Genomic DNA, 20013 nt, shown 5'->3' with positions numbered 1-20013 from the left:
ATGAATTCTAATGGCTGCCCCTGCTCAGAGCTCATGCCAGGAGAAGTTCTCCAGTACATCACATTTGCTCCCCTTCTTTCAGCTAAATGCATTGACTCCCTCTACCTATGCTCCCCACAGGATGAGCAACAGGCTTCAGAAAGTCAGCAGCTTGATTTAGTGACCCTCAAAAACCCTACTGGAATTCTGAGGGAAATAAACCCAAACCATGACAGTTCTTACAAGCTTGAATTTATCTCTTGGGATTCCCCAGAAGCTGTGAAGTCATTGTGGACTGACCAGCACTACTTAAATGTCATTTCTTAGTTTTACTCTTTGTAACAAGTACCCTATTTCCCAGGCTGGTGGCTTGCACAGATTGCTCAACCTCTGCGATCTTCAGATCAGGTTCCTTCTGAGGAGTGGAGATAATGGTCCCTTCCCTACAGGGTTATTGTGAGCCTGAAATAAAGGCTTCATGGGAAGCACATTCCAAGGGCTCTCTTAATGCTAGCTCCTCTTCCTGCAGCGACTGTATTTTCCAACTAAGATTGGGACATATGGGCTGAGGAGTATAGTATTATGCATGAGTACTCATATGTATGGATGGATAAAATGACGCAGAATTTTAAATATTTGGGCCATCTGGGAAATTCTGGGATAATAGGAAAAATCCTTAATAGCAGTGCTTGATTGCAGTGCATAACTATGATAACATTGTTCCAGATAAAAGGAAGACTTAAGATGCTTTGACTTAATTCTATCTGTTTGATAAACACAATACCCTTTCTTCTGATTTTAGGGTATAAAAGGCCAGGAAGATGAGGAAAGGGACTATTTCAGTTATAAATATAAATATGCAGGAATCTGCATATATCAGGTCCCGAACCCTTCTTCTTCAATGTCCAAAGCAGGAATACTCCTTAGACTGGTGAAGCTGGGCTCCTAGGAGGATGCCCACATCAGTGTGAGTGTGGTTAGTGGGGCACTCCAACTTCTCTCCAGGGCTAAATGGGCATCTGGGTGCCCAAGGGAGAAAGCTCTAGAGACTAGGAGTATAGTTTCCACCCATCTCATTTTTACAGGGTACTCCCATTTTCACCCCTGAATTCATTTCAAGCATGTTAAAAGCCAAAGGCCATTTTGCATTGTAAAAGTCCTTGAACACCCAGAGGGATGTTTGTCTCAGGGGAGGAGCTGGACACCAAGAGGACAGCTGACTCGGGCCGCTGGTTTAGGTGTCTTCTGGAACCTGCATGGGATGGGAAGATAGCATTGCAACTGTACTTGTGTGATTTGATAGATCTGTTTTTCTGCTTCAAAATTCATATTTGATCTCAGATCCTAAAGTATATCCCAGATCCTAAGGGATACTGTTTCTGGGGAGATGCCCAAAATGTCATGGTCTGTGTATACAATGTACAGTATGAAAAAAGGACTGACGATTGCATCTTTGGTCAAGTTCTTAAAGTTGATATCACTAAATTTTGGGGTAAACAAAATATTCATCGTAGTTTTTCAAGCGAACAAACTCAGCATTCAGGAGTTTAGGTTCCCCTGTATGTCTTTTTGTATCCATAACACCAAAAACCTAGAAACCAGTGCAGCTCAAATTTCAGTCTTGAGCATTTTTTGGTGATGTGTCGCTTTCGCTTCTTAATGAAAGCTTATTTAAAGAAAGCCAAAGCCACCACCTTAAATCATTTTGCAGCCAGAAGAGGGTACTTAAATAAATGTGCATTCAGACTTCAGGTTAGCAAATTTCAGTAAGCAGCTTCCCATGGGAGAGATTTCTTCTGTTCAGTCTACAGGAAACAACTACAATACAAGCATCAGCTTTCCCAAAAACCTTCAGTGTTGAAAAGGGGCCTTCCCTCCAAATCCTGCATATCACCCACCTGACCACTGCATCTCTGGTGCCTGCTGTTTTCCATCTTGTCTGGGTTGCTGAATTTCAGCGCAGTGGTGGAACACCAAAGAGTTGCAGGATGCAAAGGGTACCTGTGGCATTTTTAGTAGAGCTAACCCAGGAAATGGTCACAGTCACCGCTCTGTTTCCATGACACTTCCTCCTCAGGACTATACACAGGCTTCAGAAAGCATCACTGGGGTAATCCTGGCATTTATTATGGAGATGGGACTATTTCTAGAAGAAGATCCTAAACCAAGGGTAATCTCAGCTCTGCAGTAGAGGAATCTTTGAAAATACCTGCGAACCATCTTTCAGCAAGCACAACCAAACTTTTTGTTTCTCTCAATTCCAGAAATGCTTGATCTTTAGTTCCAGAAAGTTAACATTTCATTGGCAATAAGCTCTACGTTTCTTTCTTTCTTCTTTTTTTTTTTTTTAAATATATCTTTATTGATTTCAGAGAGAGAAAGGGAGAGGGAGAGAGAGAGAGAAACATCAGTGATGAGAGAGTCATTGATCAGCTGCCTCCAGCATGCCCCTGACCAGGGACTTAGCCCGCAACCCAGGCATGTGCCCTGACCAGGAATCGAACCACCGTCTCCTGGATCCTAGGTTGATGCTTAACTGCTGAGCCACGCCCAGCCGGGCAAGGCTCTAAGTTTCTTAACCTTTCATCCTCTTCAAAGAGTTAATGATGCAAAAAGAAATGCATAAATGCACTAAGGGGATCCCCAGGATTTGAATAATTTGAAATAGGAAAGACTTTTTTAGTAATCAGAATATTTTTAGGCTCTTCTATAATATGCAACCGTGGGGTACGGGGTGGGGAGAAAGGCCACATTTCTACTCGGCAGGTAATATATAAGCTTGCTTTACCTGATAGTCACAAATTCCTAAGCCCTCTGTTTAAAAGTGAGCAGCCTTAGGCGGGTGCCCTTCATTGGCCCCTCGTGGTTGGGAAGGAACGAAGAGAGGGCGTAGAACTCTTTCTGCTTTCAGTAGCTGTACTTACAGAGACTACTCCATATCCCATTAAATTTTTTTTTTAAAACGCTTTCTATAAGGGTCAGTGAAATTTACATTTCATTCCTTACCTAAACTATCTTTAATCTCATTCTCTCTTTTCAGAGCTCGGTGCTCCCTTCCTCCTCCCGCCCCCACCCTCCTCACAGGTGTCACCATTGGCCTTGCAAATGGCAGGGCTTCCCTTTTCATCTGCCCATTGGTTCAATAGATTGTGTCTGCAAATTTGAGAGCAGCCTGTTTTCTTTTTTCCAGCACCTAAACAATAATGTAACCACATCACGGCACTTTTAGTCACATCATTGACCTCCACTGGCAGTTTATCCCCTACAACACTTGAATGCACCGATACCACTGTCTGCAGCATTTCAATTTAATTAGAGCAGTGGTTATAATCCTCTTGGGAAAATTGTTATCCCCTCTGTAATGTCAAAGTGAAACACCTTTGGTTCTCATTGGACTGACAGTTTGTTCTAGAGGTGAATGAGCTGTAAGCCGGCACTTTTCTTTGTTGGGGTCGGACCAGAGAAGCAATTGTGGGAATAAGGAGGTTTCATTTTTTTGGGAAATTGGGTGTTAGTCTCCTTAACCCTCTCTGTCTAGATATCTGCATCTGAGATAGTGCAATGTCATTTTTCTCATTGATGACAGTGTGCTGAATGTTAAGTGCATGGCTATAGTAATAGATTGAAAAATCAGGACCACGTGAGTCACCCCAGAAATTAACAAAAAGAAAGTCAAAGGATTCCAGATGTATGTTTTGTTCTTTTTGGAAAGGACCCCAGGCCCTGCGCTACATCCTTTCTGGGGTCCCCTGTACTCTGTTGGCCACTGAGCCCAGGGTAACAGTAGGTGTATAATGACTTAGCAAATCACTGGAGGCCCTAGAGGTGCATTTTGCTTTCCCCTGACTGGTCTCTCCATGGACCTTTTAAAAACAGTTTCCGGCCTCCCAAGTTTATGGTGTCAAAATATTGCTGAGTGGAAACCATCATCAGGAATGAGAAGAATTCAGGGTCCACCATCACTCAGTCTCTGGCCTTCTTTTTATAGGTTTCATCATAAAACAGCACAGTTGTTTCCATCCAGAGTTGTTTGGATGTATGGAAGAAGGTGGTATAAAATGCCAGGGTGAGCACTGAAGTGTGGCATGCAGTGTAGCAGTGAGGACAGGGGGCCATACCGAAGTTCAGTCCCTGGGGCTGCTCCAGAGAGAGCACAGTGAGATGAAGGCACAGCACAGTGATGATTTAGCAAGTCAGGACATAACACGTTTTAAAGGTGGTACCTAGATTGACTCTCATAAGTAGGCCAAAGGTAGGTTATTCACAAAATAAAGTAAAATCCTCTTGGAGGACTGGGTTTCTCCCATCCTGTCCTTGGTAGAGTTTATGAGGGATGAGGGAGTTGGGATGAGGTGGCCTCTCACTCATATAGATAGGATCTCGGGAGTTTCTCCGTGCTTTGAAGAGAAAATCATCGTATTACAAAATGCCATTTTCTTTTTTTCTCCCACTCATGCCAAGCCATTTAAAAACTCTTTGGCCATGCTGTGTTTTCTTCATCAACAGTTTCACTTCTGCAAAAACACCCTAACAAAACAGAAAGCTATTTCTGGGAATGGAGTTAACGGTAGATAAGATATCTAGATATACACTGGGACTGAAGGGTGATTCGAGGGTTGAAGTGTATGGAGAATTTGTTACAGACTATGTTTACAATTACCCTGAAAAACCCCCTCATCAGATTTTGTATATTTCCCACATATGTTCATATCTTTGCCTCTTTCACCCCCAAAACCCCAAACCAAACACCAAAAATATAACTCACTTTTACGTTAGAGTTGCTCAAAATATGTGTAATGTTTGATCAAGTTAGAGAAAAGTGAAGTTGAAGGTTTCAGATGCCTCTGGGTGACCTTTCATAGAGCATCTTGATTGACACAGAAATGAAATTTAGCATTTATGTGACTGCCCTTAATTAACAAATTCTCCAGGAAACTTTAGGATGTGTGTTTAAATAGAAATATTCCAAATGCCCTATTTGCTGGTAGAAGATACCCCAGAGAAGGTTTAGCGATTCCATTCGGAAATTACAAAAATATGTATATATTCATTTAAAATTGAAACTTCCTACCACAACCACCAAACTTTCCAGGGTATGAAGGGAAGAAAAGCTTTACTTTGGTTAGAGGGCGGGGGGACGGACGACACACACGACACGACACTCCCCTGCTTCCCTTTGCATATTTGATGAAATCTAAAATGTTAGAGAACTATCTTTCTGAAACATAAACACCCCCTTTGCTTTATTTTAGTCTGTGATTTTTCTTTTGCTCCTGATTTCTGTTTTCATAATGGCATTTGACTGATCTTTTTCCCCCAAGCTATTTTTAGACTTGGTGTGTCCCACTTTGCTTTGCCCAGTTAAACCACAGAAACTAACGGAAGTTAGGTTTTAGTATGTATGGCCTGCAAATCAAACTAGTGGGTATGTCGATCTAAGATGCAAATTGTACTGCTCTTCTGGCCTATTGCTATAGCTGGTTTCTTGCCATTATTTGCCATATTTTAACTTCAAACGAATAATAATCCTTTCCATCCCACCCAGTAGTTTTAATTGATCCAACAAATGCTGCCTGTTTAAATTTAAACAGTGAATCTGCTGAAGCCCCCTCCCCTTTCCTTGTCTGTTGAGTGTTTTCAGTTAAATAGTACTTTTCTTAAATGCAGATGATTCTTTGAATCTCTGAAACAGTTCAGAAGAAAAGGAAACATTCTGAGCCAGGAAATGAAGGTACAAGGAGATACCCGTTAATGTTACAGATAACTCCTTGCTAGGAAGAAAAAAAAAATTAAACATTGGATATAGATTTTGGGTTGTGGTTGTATAATGAGATTGGTAGATGATAGAAAAATCTTGCTTGTAGATTTATTAACTAAATCTGGAATTTATAATCCATCACTTTGCGCTCCCCTCTCATTGGGTCTGAGTACAGGATCATACTTGGTAGACTGAGGATATTGCCAGAGGAGAGGAAACGTGGTTTTAATGTATTGGTGACATTAATTATGACTTGAAAAAGTCATTTTTGAGAGTAGTCTTTAAAGCCTTTTTCTAGGACATACTTTTTCATTTCCTCCGCCTTGTCTCGCCTCTTTACTTGAACAAAACCACTAGTACACAGAGAGGGGAAAAAATGGACACCTATTGATCCGAGTCCAAAGGAAAAGCCCTCTTTTAAACCTTTCCAGAGTTTTGTTATAAATCCTAAAACCTGGAAATCTGGAATGCAACCGAATAGTGTCTAGAGGGGGCAGGCGGGATTGCTTGGCCGGTGCTCATATGCCGCCCCCCCCTTTTTGCTCCCACCCCCTCCCTGATTTCACACCTAGTTCCAAATGTTCATTGTCTTTTCCCCCTCCCCTCTTCCTGCCCTTGTTTTTAACAGCAGGAGCGAATTTCATATACACCTCCCGAGAGCCCCGTGCCGAGTTACGCCTCCTCGACTCCGCTTCATGTTCCAGTGCCCCGAGCGCTCAGGATGGAGGAAGATTCGATCCGCCTGCCGGCGCACCTGCGTGAGTGTCTGCGCACCCGCCGGGGCAGGGACAGAGGGCCACAGGGCCAGGGGGCCCAGGGTCAGAATGATGGCCTGCGCGGGGCTACGGGGCAGGGCTTCCAGCTGGAGAGGGGAGAGCTCTGAGAGTGTTCTCACATGACTTCACCCCCTCCCCAGGAAGGCTTTGCAAACCTTGACATTCCTGTCCCTTCTTTCTCTGAGTATTCATTTCAGTTCTATGACATATTAGCTCAAAATCTGGGATGGGGAATATATATGGCAGAGTCAACTAAATCTCCTAAGAAGCAAGGTGAATTTTGGGGGACAGTTTGTCTGTCTTTCTAAGTCACACTAACTCCCCTTTACTGTTTTCTTAGGCCTTATGTTTTGCTCAGCTTCTGAGTCCGACTCACTCCCTGCTTTGCGTTATAAGCTGTGTGCTCTTCCTGGCTTTCCAGGGCCTCTCCCCTCCTGCCTCCTCCATGCTGGCTGCTTTCCTTTCCTAAATTTTACATGCCTGGGTATGGCCTTTCTCTCCTCCTTTCTTCTACACCCCGCTCTTCCTTCTCTTGTGCCTGCTTTACCTCCATAGCCGTTTAATTGGCTTGTGGTATTTCCACCTTTGTCTCCCAAATCATCTCTACCCCTCGCCTCTGCCACCTCCCCTGTCTGATTCTTCAGCCGCAACTTGGCAGGGCATCGAGGCCAACACACTTGTGCTGCTGGGGCCAGGCTCCAAACAGCCGACACCTGTCATTTCCTTTTTTGTCTTTCCTGTGCCACCACCCAGCCCAGATACAATGTGATGGGGGCAGCTGGGGAGAATGAATCACCTGATTCCCACCCTCATCCTGGTGTCCAAGAAAATGCCAGGTTCTCTGGCTTGAATATTATCCTGAGGGCACAAGTCCAGGTTATAGAGGACACTGGGGGTCACCTTGGCCCTTCCCTAGTTAATTCCTAATAACTTAAATAGTGGCACGGTTGTGCTTGCCATCTCTTCCTGGCATGGCAATGCTCCCCAGGTTATTCTCTTGTTCCCTCCGTCCTCAGGAGCCAGAAGGTTGCTTGCTGAAAATGGAGAACAGTAGGGGACAGAGGACACAGGCTTCTCTTTTCTCTTTCTGTGATAATTCAGGGAATCAGATGACTGATGCTGGGGGAACATTGCTGGTAACCCCTTCTCCCCCACAGTCAGGATGGGTGCTGGGCTTTTGGCAAGGAGTTGGGGACCATGAGGATTCTCCCCCTCTTCCAGCTTGCTGTGTCCATCACTATTTACACGGTTGCTACATGTTAGGGTCAGCACATTCCAGCTTCACTTAGGCAAGGAGGTGAAGGGCATAGCTCCACTCTACCACCTTCTCCACAGTGAACTTTTAAAGATGAGATTGGGACCGTAAAGGTGCCAAGGTCATGGCTGTAGGCACTGTTGTCCTTAGTAAACTGGAGCGTTTTGGCACCATGGCAGCAGACAGGATTGCAAGAGAAGCCACAGCCAGGTAATAGCATCTTTTCCTCTAAAAGCTGCCTCATGACTGGTATATTCACTTCAGGGTGGAACACACTCCTGCCACGCATTCAGAACACTCCTGCTACCTAATCTCATTCATGTCTTCATTCAACAAATAGTTATTGATGACCCGCGCTGTCCCAGGGACTCTGCTGGATGCTGGGGATACAGAAAAGAATAAAGCAGACCAAATACCTCGCCAGGTGCAGAGAGCAAAGAATTAGGAAGGCTTGTCCCAGGGGGGCTGCTGTTTCTTTTGTAGCTTCTTATTCCTGTACACCCCTCGAAGGAGGCCCTAATTTCTGGGCTGCTTCTCAATTCCTTTGCAAACGTCAGCTCTTTGACCATAGAGCTGCCTCTCTATAGGAAGTTATCATGGTAAAACAAACCAGACACATGCCAAGCAAACTGGCAGACTGGAGATCTTAATTCTTAACTAGTTCTGCCGTTAAACCAGCTGTTTGACTGTGAGTCAGCCGTTCTAACACTCAGTTTTCCTACCATATGACATTGTGACTGGGCAAGAGAACGTTAAACAGCTCTCTTCCAAATATTATGATTCTCACCTAAGGACTCATTCTCCCTACGTGAACTGTTTTTCCCATACCAAGACTTCAATTTTTTCAGGATTAGACAGTTTTCTCAGTGAGCCACAGCTTACCGCTGTTTTGCCAGGCCCTACTGTGTGCCCAGCACATGATCATTGAGCCAGTATTTATTGTGGGATTACCTTGTACCGGGCACTGCGTGAAGTCCTTTATGTAAATTATTTTGTTTAATTCTCACAGCAGTACTTGTAAGGTTGATATTCTTTTTATATCCATGTCACACATAAGGAATTTAGGGCTTAGAGAATTTAAACAACTTGCCAAAGGTGGTAAGAGATAAAGTCAGGATTGAAACTCAATTCTGCCTGACTCCAAAGCTTATATTCTTATCTACTATGCCACAATGTGTGTTTAATAAATATTTTTTTAGATGGTTGGATGGATGAATTCAGGGTTGACAGTCATTATTCACTGATATGGCCATAGCATTGGTTTATGGCTAGAATCTGTTCTTAGGATCAGATGTTAGACCACAGAATCTAACAATCTGTTCTAAGTGATTCAGTATTCTGATTAACCATGGTCAATCAGTTATTGAGTGGTTTGCTGCATTAGGTGGGTGGGTGGATGGATGGATGGATGGATCCCCCATATAGATAATTATGAGATATAGGACTGTATCATATTGCTGCCAACCTTAGGCTAGATTTAGTTGTTAGATTATGGATTCAGGTCAGGGTGATGATTTTGCCTAAATGCATGCTCTCTGGCAGTCTGACTTCAGGAACCTCCTTGGTAATCTGCATGAGCCCCGTTGTGACACCATTAGTTCTGACATCTGGAACGAATCCTCTGAAAGTGGAGGTTCCCAGGCTTTTGTTATTTGTCTGAAGCTGGGGCTTTCCACACGAGGCTGAAATGCCCTCCTCCCTGTCCCGTTCCAGGACTCGGCTGCCCATTGAGCTGTTTGAGAAACATCTCATGTAGCCCCTAGGATGGTTGAGGCTGGGCTGTATACTTAAAGATGCGTCCCAGCTGAGTTTCCAAACCTAAAAGAAAATAAATATTCTAACAAGGGAGTTGGGTTATTGCTGTTTTAATCTGGGATTCCAGACAGTTCCCAGTGGAATGCTCATGGAAAGTACGGGGAAGAATGTGGAAGCCAAGACAGCAGCAGGACATTTATGGTATTGCGAGGTTGAAAGCATTTTTAGCTGCTTTTTTTTAAAGAGATACTCGCCAGGCTGATGTGCCTCAAAGTGGCTTCTTTTCATCATTTATCCTCATTGATCTCCAGATAAACCCTTTTTCTTAACTCTTTCTTTTTCTCTTTTCATGCTTAAGTCAAAGTATATCCTTTCCTGATAGGAGGGAGGGCAGGGATCATAGTGTTTAAGATTCTCTTACTGAGGGTTTCTCACAGTTTTGCTCTGCAAACACAGGGCTATACTCAAACTGAAGACACAGTGTGACAGATTAGCACGCTATTGAAAAGCACAAAGTAATGCCTTTTCTTTTTATTTGCCTGTGATAAAAAACCAAGTGATAAATGGAGCAGTGTTAAGTGGTGATAGACTTAAGTGTAGAGGACTTGAAAGGGACAGCCAGGGGCAGTCTGGGCCTAGGAAAGGCCCCGGAGAGCCGGGGAGAAGGGCCAGCCCCGTGCATCCCGGTCCGGCTTCCTCACAGCCCACATGTGCAGGCGAGTGCCCTTCAGCAGCCCTGCAGCAGGTTCCTGGGACTTCCCTGTCTCATCAGGAGGGCAAACACAAGTATGTTTACTGAGAAGTAGAAAGAGCTGCTATTTTTTTCTTCTTTTTCCATAAATGGTTCTGATTGTATTTTTTTTAAGCTCAAGGATAGATGAACTGAAGTACAATTATAACAAGTAGATAAGAACAGAAAGTCCCATTTTTTTTTTAAAGAGGGCATACCTCAAAAACACTTAAGAGGACAGAGACCCCCAGAGTTCCTTGACAAGATCACTCCCGATTCTCTGAGCAGGGAAGGGCTGCAGCTTGGAGCAATAGATGCCTTCTTAAAATTCTCATCAGGGAGGTTTTCCTCATGTGAGGGAGAGGTCTTCCTCATTTGTCTGCCCAGAGGCCACCTTTTTCTAAATTCATGGAGGAATGAGTGCCAAGGGCACAGCAAAAGGTGGTGCCAGCCTCTGGAAACACTTGGCCTCAACAGTGATTCCAGGCTGCCCCTATGATAACAATAAGTATAGTTCAGATTGATGGGGCAGAATTTAAGTAAGTAAATGTGTTTTCTTTATTCTAAATTCCTTTTGCCATCATCATTTCATCTTTAGTTGCTATAATTGCATCTAATCACATAATCGCCATTTGCCCAAAGACTTCGCATTCCGTGATGCCCGTTTGGCCTTCTAAAATCCCTGTGAATTGGTATTTAAAAATCGTAACCTAGGAGTCATTCATCATATTTAATAGGGTTACGGTTTATGATGTTGCAGGTTAATAAATAGTCATAATAGCCGCTTGGAGTTTTCTAGAGTCAGAACACCAGAAATAGTCCCTTGGCTCTACTGCCTTTCCTTGTGAGTCTTTCAGAATTCTTACATTACTACTCCTACTTGTGTGTGTTTAATAATTTAATTTAATGCCTTCCTCTGGAAACATTACCTCGCCGCTGCTCACCCGCTTGGCGATTTTGCATTCTCAGCAGAGTAACTGAGTTGAAGACAGTCACGTGACAAGCAAAGCTATATTAGAACCAGGGTAGTAAAAAGAGATGCAGCGTCTCTCATTTCTAATTAGCTGCAACCAACAACAATTTTATATACTTTCAAGTTATTTTTGTTCCCAAAGAAAAGGCAAAAATGGGAATTCAGTATAATCATAGTTAATATTTTATATTGTTATAAGTAATAGGATGCATTCATATGTGCTATCTTATTTAGTCATGCAACAGTCCTTGAAGTAGGTGTTATTAATTCTGTTTTATTGATGAGATGACTGTGGCTCAGATAGGTCTACTGAATTATCTAGATTCACACAGCACTTGAGGAATCTAATGTGATTTCTATTTCTGAAGTCACCACTTGGCTTTCTTAGGAGAAAACACAATGGCAGAGTCTCATGGACCTGAAAGAACTGCTGATTATGGGAGTCTGGGCGGCCATGGGTGCAGGGATGGAGTAACTAGGGCTCTAGTGATGCACTTGACCATTAATTAGTGCTGAACCTCCAACAGGCTGGCTTTCATCAGGAACACGAGCCTGTTATTGTGGATAATTCATTCTAATTTTGCTCACCCACTTCTACTACTCTTCCCTCTACTTTCTTGTGAGCTCAGGTTGAAGTTCAGTTGTTCTCTGCAGCCAAAAGGACAGAGCTGGCTGTGAAGGCCTCAGAGGGCTAGCAGTTGGAGTGGAGCTCAACCAGGTATCCCCATTCTCTGACATTTCACCAAGGATGACCTCCTGGGAGCAGGACCCATTTTCCTTTCATTCTTTCCAAGTAAAAAAGCATGGTAATAGGAAGGACTTAGGTTCAGACAGACCCGAGTGGGCTTGATTCCAGGCTTGCCAAGACTCAGATTTCTTACAAGTGTCAGAGCTATTATATGTATAACACCCAGCACAGTGCCTGGCAGACAGTGGCTAGTAACTCACAAGAGCTCAATTTTGGTTTCCCAAGCTGGTAAATAACCTCTTTATAGGAGGTGGATTTTTCCCATTTTAAAGGGCCAAGAGAAACATGTACGTCCTTGTTTGTTTCATTAAAGAAAGGACCTAGAGTTCTGTCTGCACAGCATTGAGACTGATTTCCCTAAGTCACTGTGAAAATTGGCTTCCTTTTCTAACCACTCCCTATGGTTTCTAGGAGCCCAGTTCCGCTCTGGGGCCTTCCATCCCAGGGCCTTTTCTACCCACACCATGTCTCTAGTGGAAATATTTGATCCCCAAGCCTCCTACCTCAGCCTTCCCCGCCCTCTTCTAAGGCCCAGCAGACCCTCCCTGTCCTTTGCCATTATCAGTGTTCCAAAAATGGCCTCTCCGCACACAGCTGCCTATGACGTGTGGTGACATCACCAGCAGAGTCGAGGCAAGGACATGGGGAAGATTTCATTCTCAGGGTCTTGACAAAGCAGTAGCGACTTCTCATGAAGATGACCAGCCACCAACATTTGATATTTTGTTCCCCTCAAGCCTTCCTTTGGGTACCTTCACCTTTTACACTCAAATGCTTGAAGTCTTTCTGCTTCTCCAGCAGCCCATGCGGCTGTACCAGGGCCCAGGTCAGCTGCTTCAAACAGCGTGAAGAGAAAAAACAGCCCATGGCAGACCAGCCAGGATGCTTTGGAAGGGAAATTTCCTTTTTGGGTTTGCTGTCTGAAAGAATTTCCGATGCAGGCAGACGTTAATTCCTAGCTCCGTGCTTCCTGATAAGGAAGCAGCTTCAATAAATGTAGCTATATTTAGACGTCTTTTTCTAAAAGAAATATATAACCAGAGGTCTATTGACCTTTTCTTTCACTTCGCGTTTCATGCCGAGCTCCCTGCACATTTAAGGCAGCTCCTCCGGCGTGAGCCTGACAGAGGGGCTCCGATCCTGTGGGGAGGGGGTGGGGAGGGCCATCAGTGTCCTTACAGTTCTGTAATAGACATTTGGAAGCTGTCAGCAATTGATTGTTCCCGCCCCCAAGCTCGGTGGGTTATTTATGTGAGCCCAGAGATGCCCAGCTCTATTCTAGACCCAATATTGAAAGTTTATGACAGACCCAGCAAGAGAGCCATTTAGAAATAAAAGCCTGTGAGAACCCTTTCATTCCATGAGTAGAGACTTGAACAACAGGAAATAAGAAATGACATTTTCATTTCTTCTATCTCCTCTCAGCCATCTCCCCTTGGATTTTCCCAACACCAGTACCTCTGTGTCCTTTCTCTTGGTGTAATAGGGTTCTGCAGAATGGGAGGTGCCTGCCCTGAGTACATGGTCGGCCTCATCTATAGCTCCGTAATCCTCTGGCAGGCGTCATAAAGATTCAGCATGATGTCGGCTTGAACTCTCCTTCCCTAGGTCACTCCCCACCTCCTCTTTATTATCTCAGAGCACTGATGGGGCCGAGTCTCTACAAATATGATAAAGTTTCCATCCTCAAATAACAGATATTTCCTCCCATTTTGCTTCATGCCTGAGTTAAACTTCATCAGTAGCTCAGACTCTTAGAGTGTCTGACAGGAATGACCTTGACCACTTTGTCCTTACCCTTTTCCAGAGGTAAATGTTACCAAGGACCTTTGATGTTACTGATTTCGCTGCTGCCGTAGGAGGTCTCTGGTTCTATTGCCTGGACCGTGCACGTGTGTTTCGGGGTTCTTTTCGCTGGTCTCTTCTGAAGCAGGATAGAGCAGGGTTTGAGGGATTTAAACCGTCCCTGTCTCTGGCCACATGCTGACTGTAAATTCCCAAGGATAATTAGTCACCCTCCCCTGATACTTACGCTTCCATCGTGAGTAGGTGGACTAAACCCCATTCTTTTGAAATTAGACTCTATTTCTGTTTCCTCTAGATCATGGCTAGAAATAGCCTCAAATGGGGCTCTAAGATTTCAGTAATAGAAATGCAGATTGCAGATACGGATACTCGATAAAGAGCTGTGGATGTGATGTGAGGTGGGTGCAGATTGGATGCCTGGAAGGAAGAGTCTAACCGTGCAGGGCTGTGCAGGGAAGGCTTTAGTTCACCCATTCAGCTGGGCCGAATTCTCTAGTCTGGAGGTGGGGCATTAACTAAAATGGTTCGCTGAGGAGGGTAAAGAAAAAGTACCTACGGGAGTGTTGGGGAGTGTGGAATAGCAGCAGCTTAAGGGGTAGCAGGCAGTAAACTTACGTAGCTCTGTTTTAGAAATAACAGTGTTAGGATTTAATTACCCATTTGTTTTCCAGGAGTGGCTTATCTTTGCAAATGAGTTTCTTTTTTTCTGTCATCATACTCCACCTGCCAGCTGACAGGAGCTGCTCTCCTCCTTAGGAGCCTTTCCGAGGCCAACTGTTAATAAGACGCCACTCTAGAGAATATGTTAAGTAATGTGCAGAATAAGTAATCATTGTCACTACTATTTATCGAGCACTTTGTAGTGCCAGGAACTTTATATGTATTATTCTGACTAGTCACTAACCCTGCAAAGCGTTTTATAGCTGAGGGTCAGAGTGGTAAATCCCTTGCCAGAGACACACAGAGAAAGTGGAGGAGTCACAATTGGAATCCAGATCTGTATCCAAACCCCCAGGCATCTTTTCACTTCACCATGTTGCTCCTTGAAAGAATTAGGAACCGATGGAAATTATTTCCTTCTAGCTGTTGGTTAGCAGGAGAAAAAGCCAAGCCAATAGGTTGATTTTTTTTTTTTTTTTTAATTTAAGCAAACTTTATATAAACTAAAGACAAGAAAGACCAAAGGGATAAAATCAGAGACATAAACCTATCTTTTGAACTTAGAAGAAGATACGTTTTAAAATTCATTCCTTTATGCAGACTGTTATTTGCAACGTATTTACAGGCATCTGTATAAATTCTGAAGTGTTAGAAAGAAAATTAAATGAAGTAAAAAGAGGTTTCTGATGTCCATGACTTTGCACCTTTTTAAAAGAGATGATTTACCTCCCAGATTATTATTATACAGTAGAAAAGATGATATTCTTGAACAGAGATTATATTACTGTGTTCACAAATTAAAGCATTTCACTTTCTAATACTCTGTTCATTTGACCCGCTTCAGAAACATTGTCAGGTATTTACCCACCTGTCATATGTGCTGGGAAACCCTACTCTAGGGCAACGGAGCAGGGAGGTTCACTTGTCTGGGGGTCCACCCTCTGAGTGTTGGCCCAGTGTGATTACTAGTAGAGTCACCCTGAATAGTATGCTCATGTGTAAAGCCCAGTACCCGAGTATACAATTCTTCGGGTTCTTCGCAGCTCAGCTATTTATTTTGTTGTTCTTTAATTCCAGAAGAGAGATCCCAGGGATATTAGAGGGGGGCATTATCTGTAAATGCTAAGAATCATGATCATTCACTTGATTTTGAGTGCTGAACATCAGGGTTGAGTGCAGATGGTATTTCAGTGACACAGGAAATTGTAGTCTGTGACGATGCCCCCCCTGCAAGGAAATACAGAAATTCAGTGCCTGCCACTGCTGTATGCTTCCCTATGCTGCCCACGATTGAGATCAGGTACAGAGCCAGCTCCTGGGCCTTGCATGTCTTCTGAAGGCAGCCGTGGCTACTCGCTCCTCACACTGGTTACCAGGACCTTACAGCCGAACCCCAGGCCTCCTTCCCTGTTCTCACAGCCCCCCTTCCAGCCTGAGACTCATCTGCGAGTTGGCCCCTTGCCCAGTGCATTAGGCACAGGTGTGGCTTCTGGCAACTACCTTCTTGACCCCAGCTCTAGAATTTGTGGGAATCCCCTCTGCAACTTGAGGCATGTTGGCCTTTCCTGCAACCTGTAAAAATGACAGTGTGCATTTTGCTCCCTCTCTAGAAGGTGTCCATGGGGTTTCGGGCTTTACAAAGCTAGTAGATCTGCATGGTCTATTAGACCATGCTACCCTCCTTCAGCTGGCACCATAGCACATGCCCAATTAATACTGCATTTATTAATTATGGGGGGGGAAGCACACAGTTGGCAAGGAATGAAGGCTTTCAGCTTCTAAAGTGAAGGCTTTGATGCTGAGCTTTCAAGTACATTTCCATCCGCCGCAGCCAGCAGAGAGAATCTGTGACACTTATACCATCCCCTGGGCATGAAAACTCACACCCAAGAAACCATTTCTAAATAGAGGCCCTGAACTAGTTACTCAAGTCACCTACTCCTCGCCACAGGCTGTGAAAAGGGCTCCACAGGCTGTAGATTAGGGAGAAAAGAATTGTCTGAAGCAGCAGGGATTGGTGAACAAAGCTGAGGAGGGCTTTTATTTTGCTTCCTGAAGTAGCTCCTGGGTCACCAACACCAGAAGCTCTTTGTAGAGAAGCAGACATGAGCCTGCGATTTGGTGCCAGCCCTCTTAAGGAAATAAAATTACTCCTTCCCCCTTCTCCCGTAGGCCTTGCTTCAGGAAGCAGCCCTAAGAACTGCAAGTTCACAGACCTATTATTCTGATGGGTTGGAAGGTCCGACTGCCTTGGGCATATTTTCCTACTAGATGTGAACAGAGTGGGGGAGAAAACTCTTTCCTTTCCTCTTCATTCTGATTCCGTCCACACGGTTGTTCTCACAGAACTGAACTCCCTCCCACGTCTGCTCTTCTCGCTTCTCGTGTGAGGCGGTGCAGAAGCCACCTCACAGATTCCCCGCCCTGCACACACACTTCTCGTTCCCTTATCAGCAACTCCGTCAAGCGTTTTGTGTGGTGCTCTCACTGACCTTAACCTTTGGCCATGCTTCAAATATTCACCCAGATATTTGGGGTTTTATTTAAAGGCCTTTTAGGAACACAGAAGTATAAATTCCCTAAGAGAGTTATTTCTCACTTGAGAGTCAGGGGTTAGAAACTTTAATTCTCTGATCATTCGGAGAGGAACTTCAGAGACCTACAGAAATCTAAACAGATGCGAAATTTTTTTGGCCCTTGTAAAAGGAAAATTTTTTTCCCTTTGATTCTTCGGCAAAGAAAAATTTTACTTTAGATGAATCCAAATGAGAGAGAGAGAGAGAGAGTGTGTTTTGGATGGTCTCATAGCTATTGCGCCAGATATCTGCTTCATGGAGCTTCTGTGATGACTCCTACCACCCACAGTGATCCAGGGGAAAAACTCGAAGAAATAGGACCGGGTATTATAGCATTGGCATTGCATATCCAGCCGTGTAGCACTCTCATGGCTGGTACTTTGTCTGCTGAAGGAGCATCGAGATTCAGAAAGAGTTTGGCTTCTAAACTTTTATTGTCCAGATAGCACTACTCTGGTCCAGGACAGAGGCCTGTGGTTGTCTGTGAACAGGGCCAGTGTTATGCTTCGGCAGGGTATGTGGTCACTCAGTTGCAGCGATTTAAGACCGCCCTGAACTTCAGTATCTCCCTCAGTGATCTGCTGTGGGACCTGGTATTTCACTGTCGAGATACATCCCTTTTAGACCAGGACATATTTCTACCTAGCTCTACTTTTAGGAGTAAAGACTTATGATAGCAGCTAGTACCTTCTTAAGTCCCTGATATCTTAATGAAAATTATTTTATCAAATCTTTTGAACCTGTTGAAATGGAAGAACCATGGCCACCAGGGAAGGTCAAGGGAAGGGATAGAGTTGGAAATAAACTTTGTAGTTTTGCTTGCGGCTGGCCTTCTCCTTAGAGGAGACAGACGTAAGATTAGATGGAAATTCCAGGCCCCTTGATTTAGACAAAACATTGTGAACCAGGACCTCGGAGACCAAGATGAGTAATCTCACACCTACCATGCCTGGTCGTTGGTCTCGGGATGTTGCTAGCAATGGGATCAGCCTAATAAAGTTGGACCTCCTCAAGCACAACATCAACTTGAGAATGTGCAAGCCATCTGTATTTCCTTGAGAGCAGTAGTGAATTTTGGGGTATAAATCTGCATTCTTAAAGTAATTTGCCTTTCCACCATTCTCGGGGGTTGAATGTGTGATCACAGTGCCAAGACCACACAGGCGTATAAGGGACCCTTTTAATCCAAGTCTCAAGTTGGAGTGGTCAGGAGAATCTTGACTTGTGTGGAGCTTGCAGGAGCTAGCCAGAGGTGAGTGGTTTAAATGAAGAGTGGGAGTGTGGAATTGGGGAGAAAGATCCCTCACGGCTCTCCATATGGAGTAATAACTTCCATTTATTGAGTGCTTATGGTAGGCACTTTTCACATGTATTATATCATTTAATCCTTATGACACTCCTATGAACTGAGCTTTATTATCCTCACTTTACAGATAAAAAGTCAGGTTTAAAGAGGTTAAGGAGCTGGGCCAAAGCCACAGAACTGGTAGGTGGCAGAACAGGTCCATCAGACCCTCCACCTTTCCTCCCAGTATAAGCCAAACTGTTCCCTAGCCCATTCTCTTTAAGAACATGAAAAATAATGTTGGGTCCCCCTCTGAGATCCAGCTGTAGTTAGAACCTCATAAATTTTAGAAAAATAGAATAACTCATTAAAATAAAATTATAAATCCACTTCACAGAAAATATTGACCACAACCCAGAACCTTGTGGTGAATGTGTTCAGATTTCAGTGAGCTATATGAATCTCGCTAGTCCCTTAAATATCGCTCTGTTTCCTGGTCAATAATATCCCTTACAGAGTCCAGGCACATGAATAGTGTAGTAAAATCAGATCCTTATTGCTCTGCCATTCTAGTGCAATCTAATTGCCGGGGGGGGGGGGGGGGGGGCGGGAATCAAGGGCCGTCTTAGTTCTTCATCTGTCTATGTCTTTCTTTGTCCCTCTCTTGCTATAGGGTTTGAAGTTCACTGCCACTCTCTCTTTTTGTGCTTTAGGTCTCTGTGTTGTTTCCTTCTCACAACTTTTTTTTTTTTTCTTAAATGAAGTGATTTGAAATGGAAAATTAAAAACTCAACTGTGAATCTGGCAGTTTCCTACTAATGCCTCTGCTAAGAAGCTTCATAAAATACTATAGATTATTATTCATTTCAGCACAGCTGCTTGGGCCTCTCACCGCTTAGTCATTCACAATATTTCTGAGAGATTAATTTTTATAAGACTGTGGCTGGATATATTTTCTTCCCCCTCCATATTTTACTTAAAATCCTCACTGGGGAAGTTCGTTTTGAAAAAAAATCCACCACTCTTGATACAAGGTAATTTGGTAATATATGTGTTTTAGGGACCTATGATTGGCCATTTCATTTTTGTACACTCTCTTCATTTGAGGTACCGCAGTCTTTCTACCTGAAATCTCAAGTGTGTGGAGGGGTTGAGGGAGGACAAGAATTGCTGCCTTGTGTTGAAGTGCGTGTGATGGCTGCGGGGCGCCTGATTGTGAGTGTGTATGCGCGCGTGCACATGCACACACATGATGCCTGTTTTTTAAAATTGGTTTGAGAGAGAGAGAGAGGAACATCGGTTTGTTGTTCCACTTGTTTGTGCACTCATAGGTTGCTTCTTGTACGTGCCCTGACCAGAGATCTAACCCGCCACCTTGGCACATCAGGACGATGCTCAGCCAGTGGAGCTACCCAGGCAGGGCCCAGATTTGCCTATTTCTTGATGAAAGTTGCAGGTCCTGATGCCCTCTTGGAGAGTTAAAGCTCCTGGCATAGCCCAGGGTGTACGGAGGGCGAGGGCACGGGAGAAAGAAGAGGGAGGCCAGGGTCCGTCTCGGTGGGGTCCCCACCCCCTGGGTGAGAGCCCAGCTGTTTATCTCGACATCCCAGCAGCCCCAGAAAACCAGGGGTGTTTTCAGGACTCAGCTGCCAAAGTTTCTTGAAACAGCTCTGCTCAAAGGCATATGCTGGGCCCACTTCTGAGGGAAATTT

The 20013-nt window shown here is 44.1% G+C and overlaps 1 protein-coding gene across 5 annotated transcripts in view; it reads left to right on the top strand.

Annotated features, from left to right (window-relative positions):
• ETV6 (ETS variant transcription factor 6) overlaps positions 1-20013 on the top strand; it is a 343221-nt gene that overhangs the window by 207349 nt on the left and 115859 nt on the right. For 3 of the 5 annotated variants that reach the window (XM_081124906.1, XM_081124902.1, XM_081124904.1), the window contains exon 2: positions 6366-6495. In XM_081124906.1, the coding sequence (XP_080981032.1) occupies positions 6459-6495 (37 nt within the window). In that variant the 5' untranslated portion in view covers positions 6366-6458. The remainder of the gene's footprint in view (positions 1-6365; positions 6496-20013) is intronic. The other 2 variants (XM_081124903.1, XM_081124905.1) reach the window with 1 other exon arrangement.

The sequence above is a fragment of the Miniopterus schreibersii genome, assembly GCF_964146895.1.
Source record: "Miniopterus schreibersii genome assembly, chromosome: 2".
NCBI lineage: Eukaryota > Metazoa > Chordata > Mammalia > Chiroptera > Miniopteridae > Miniopterus > Miniopterus schreibersii.
The sequence above is the reverse complement of the archived record's forward strand: the minus strand, read 5'-3'. Positions and strand labels throughout refer to the sequence as shown.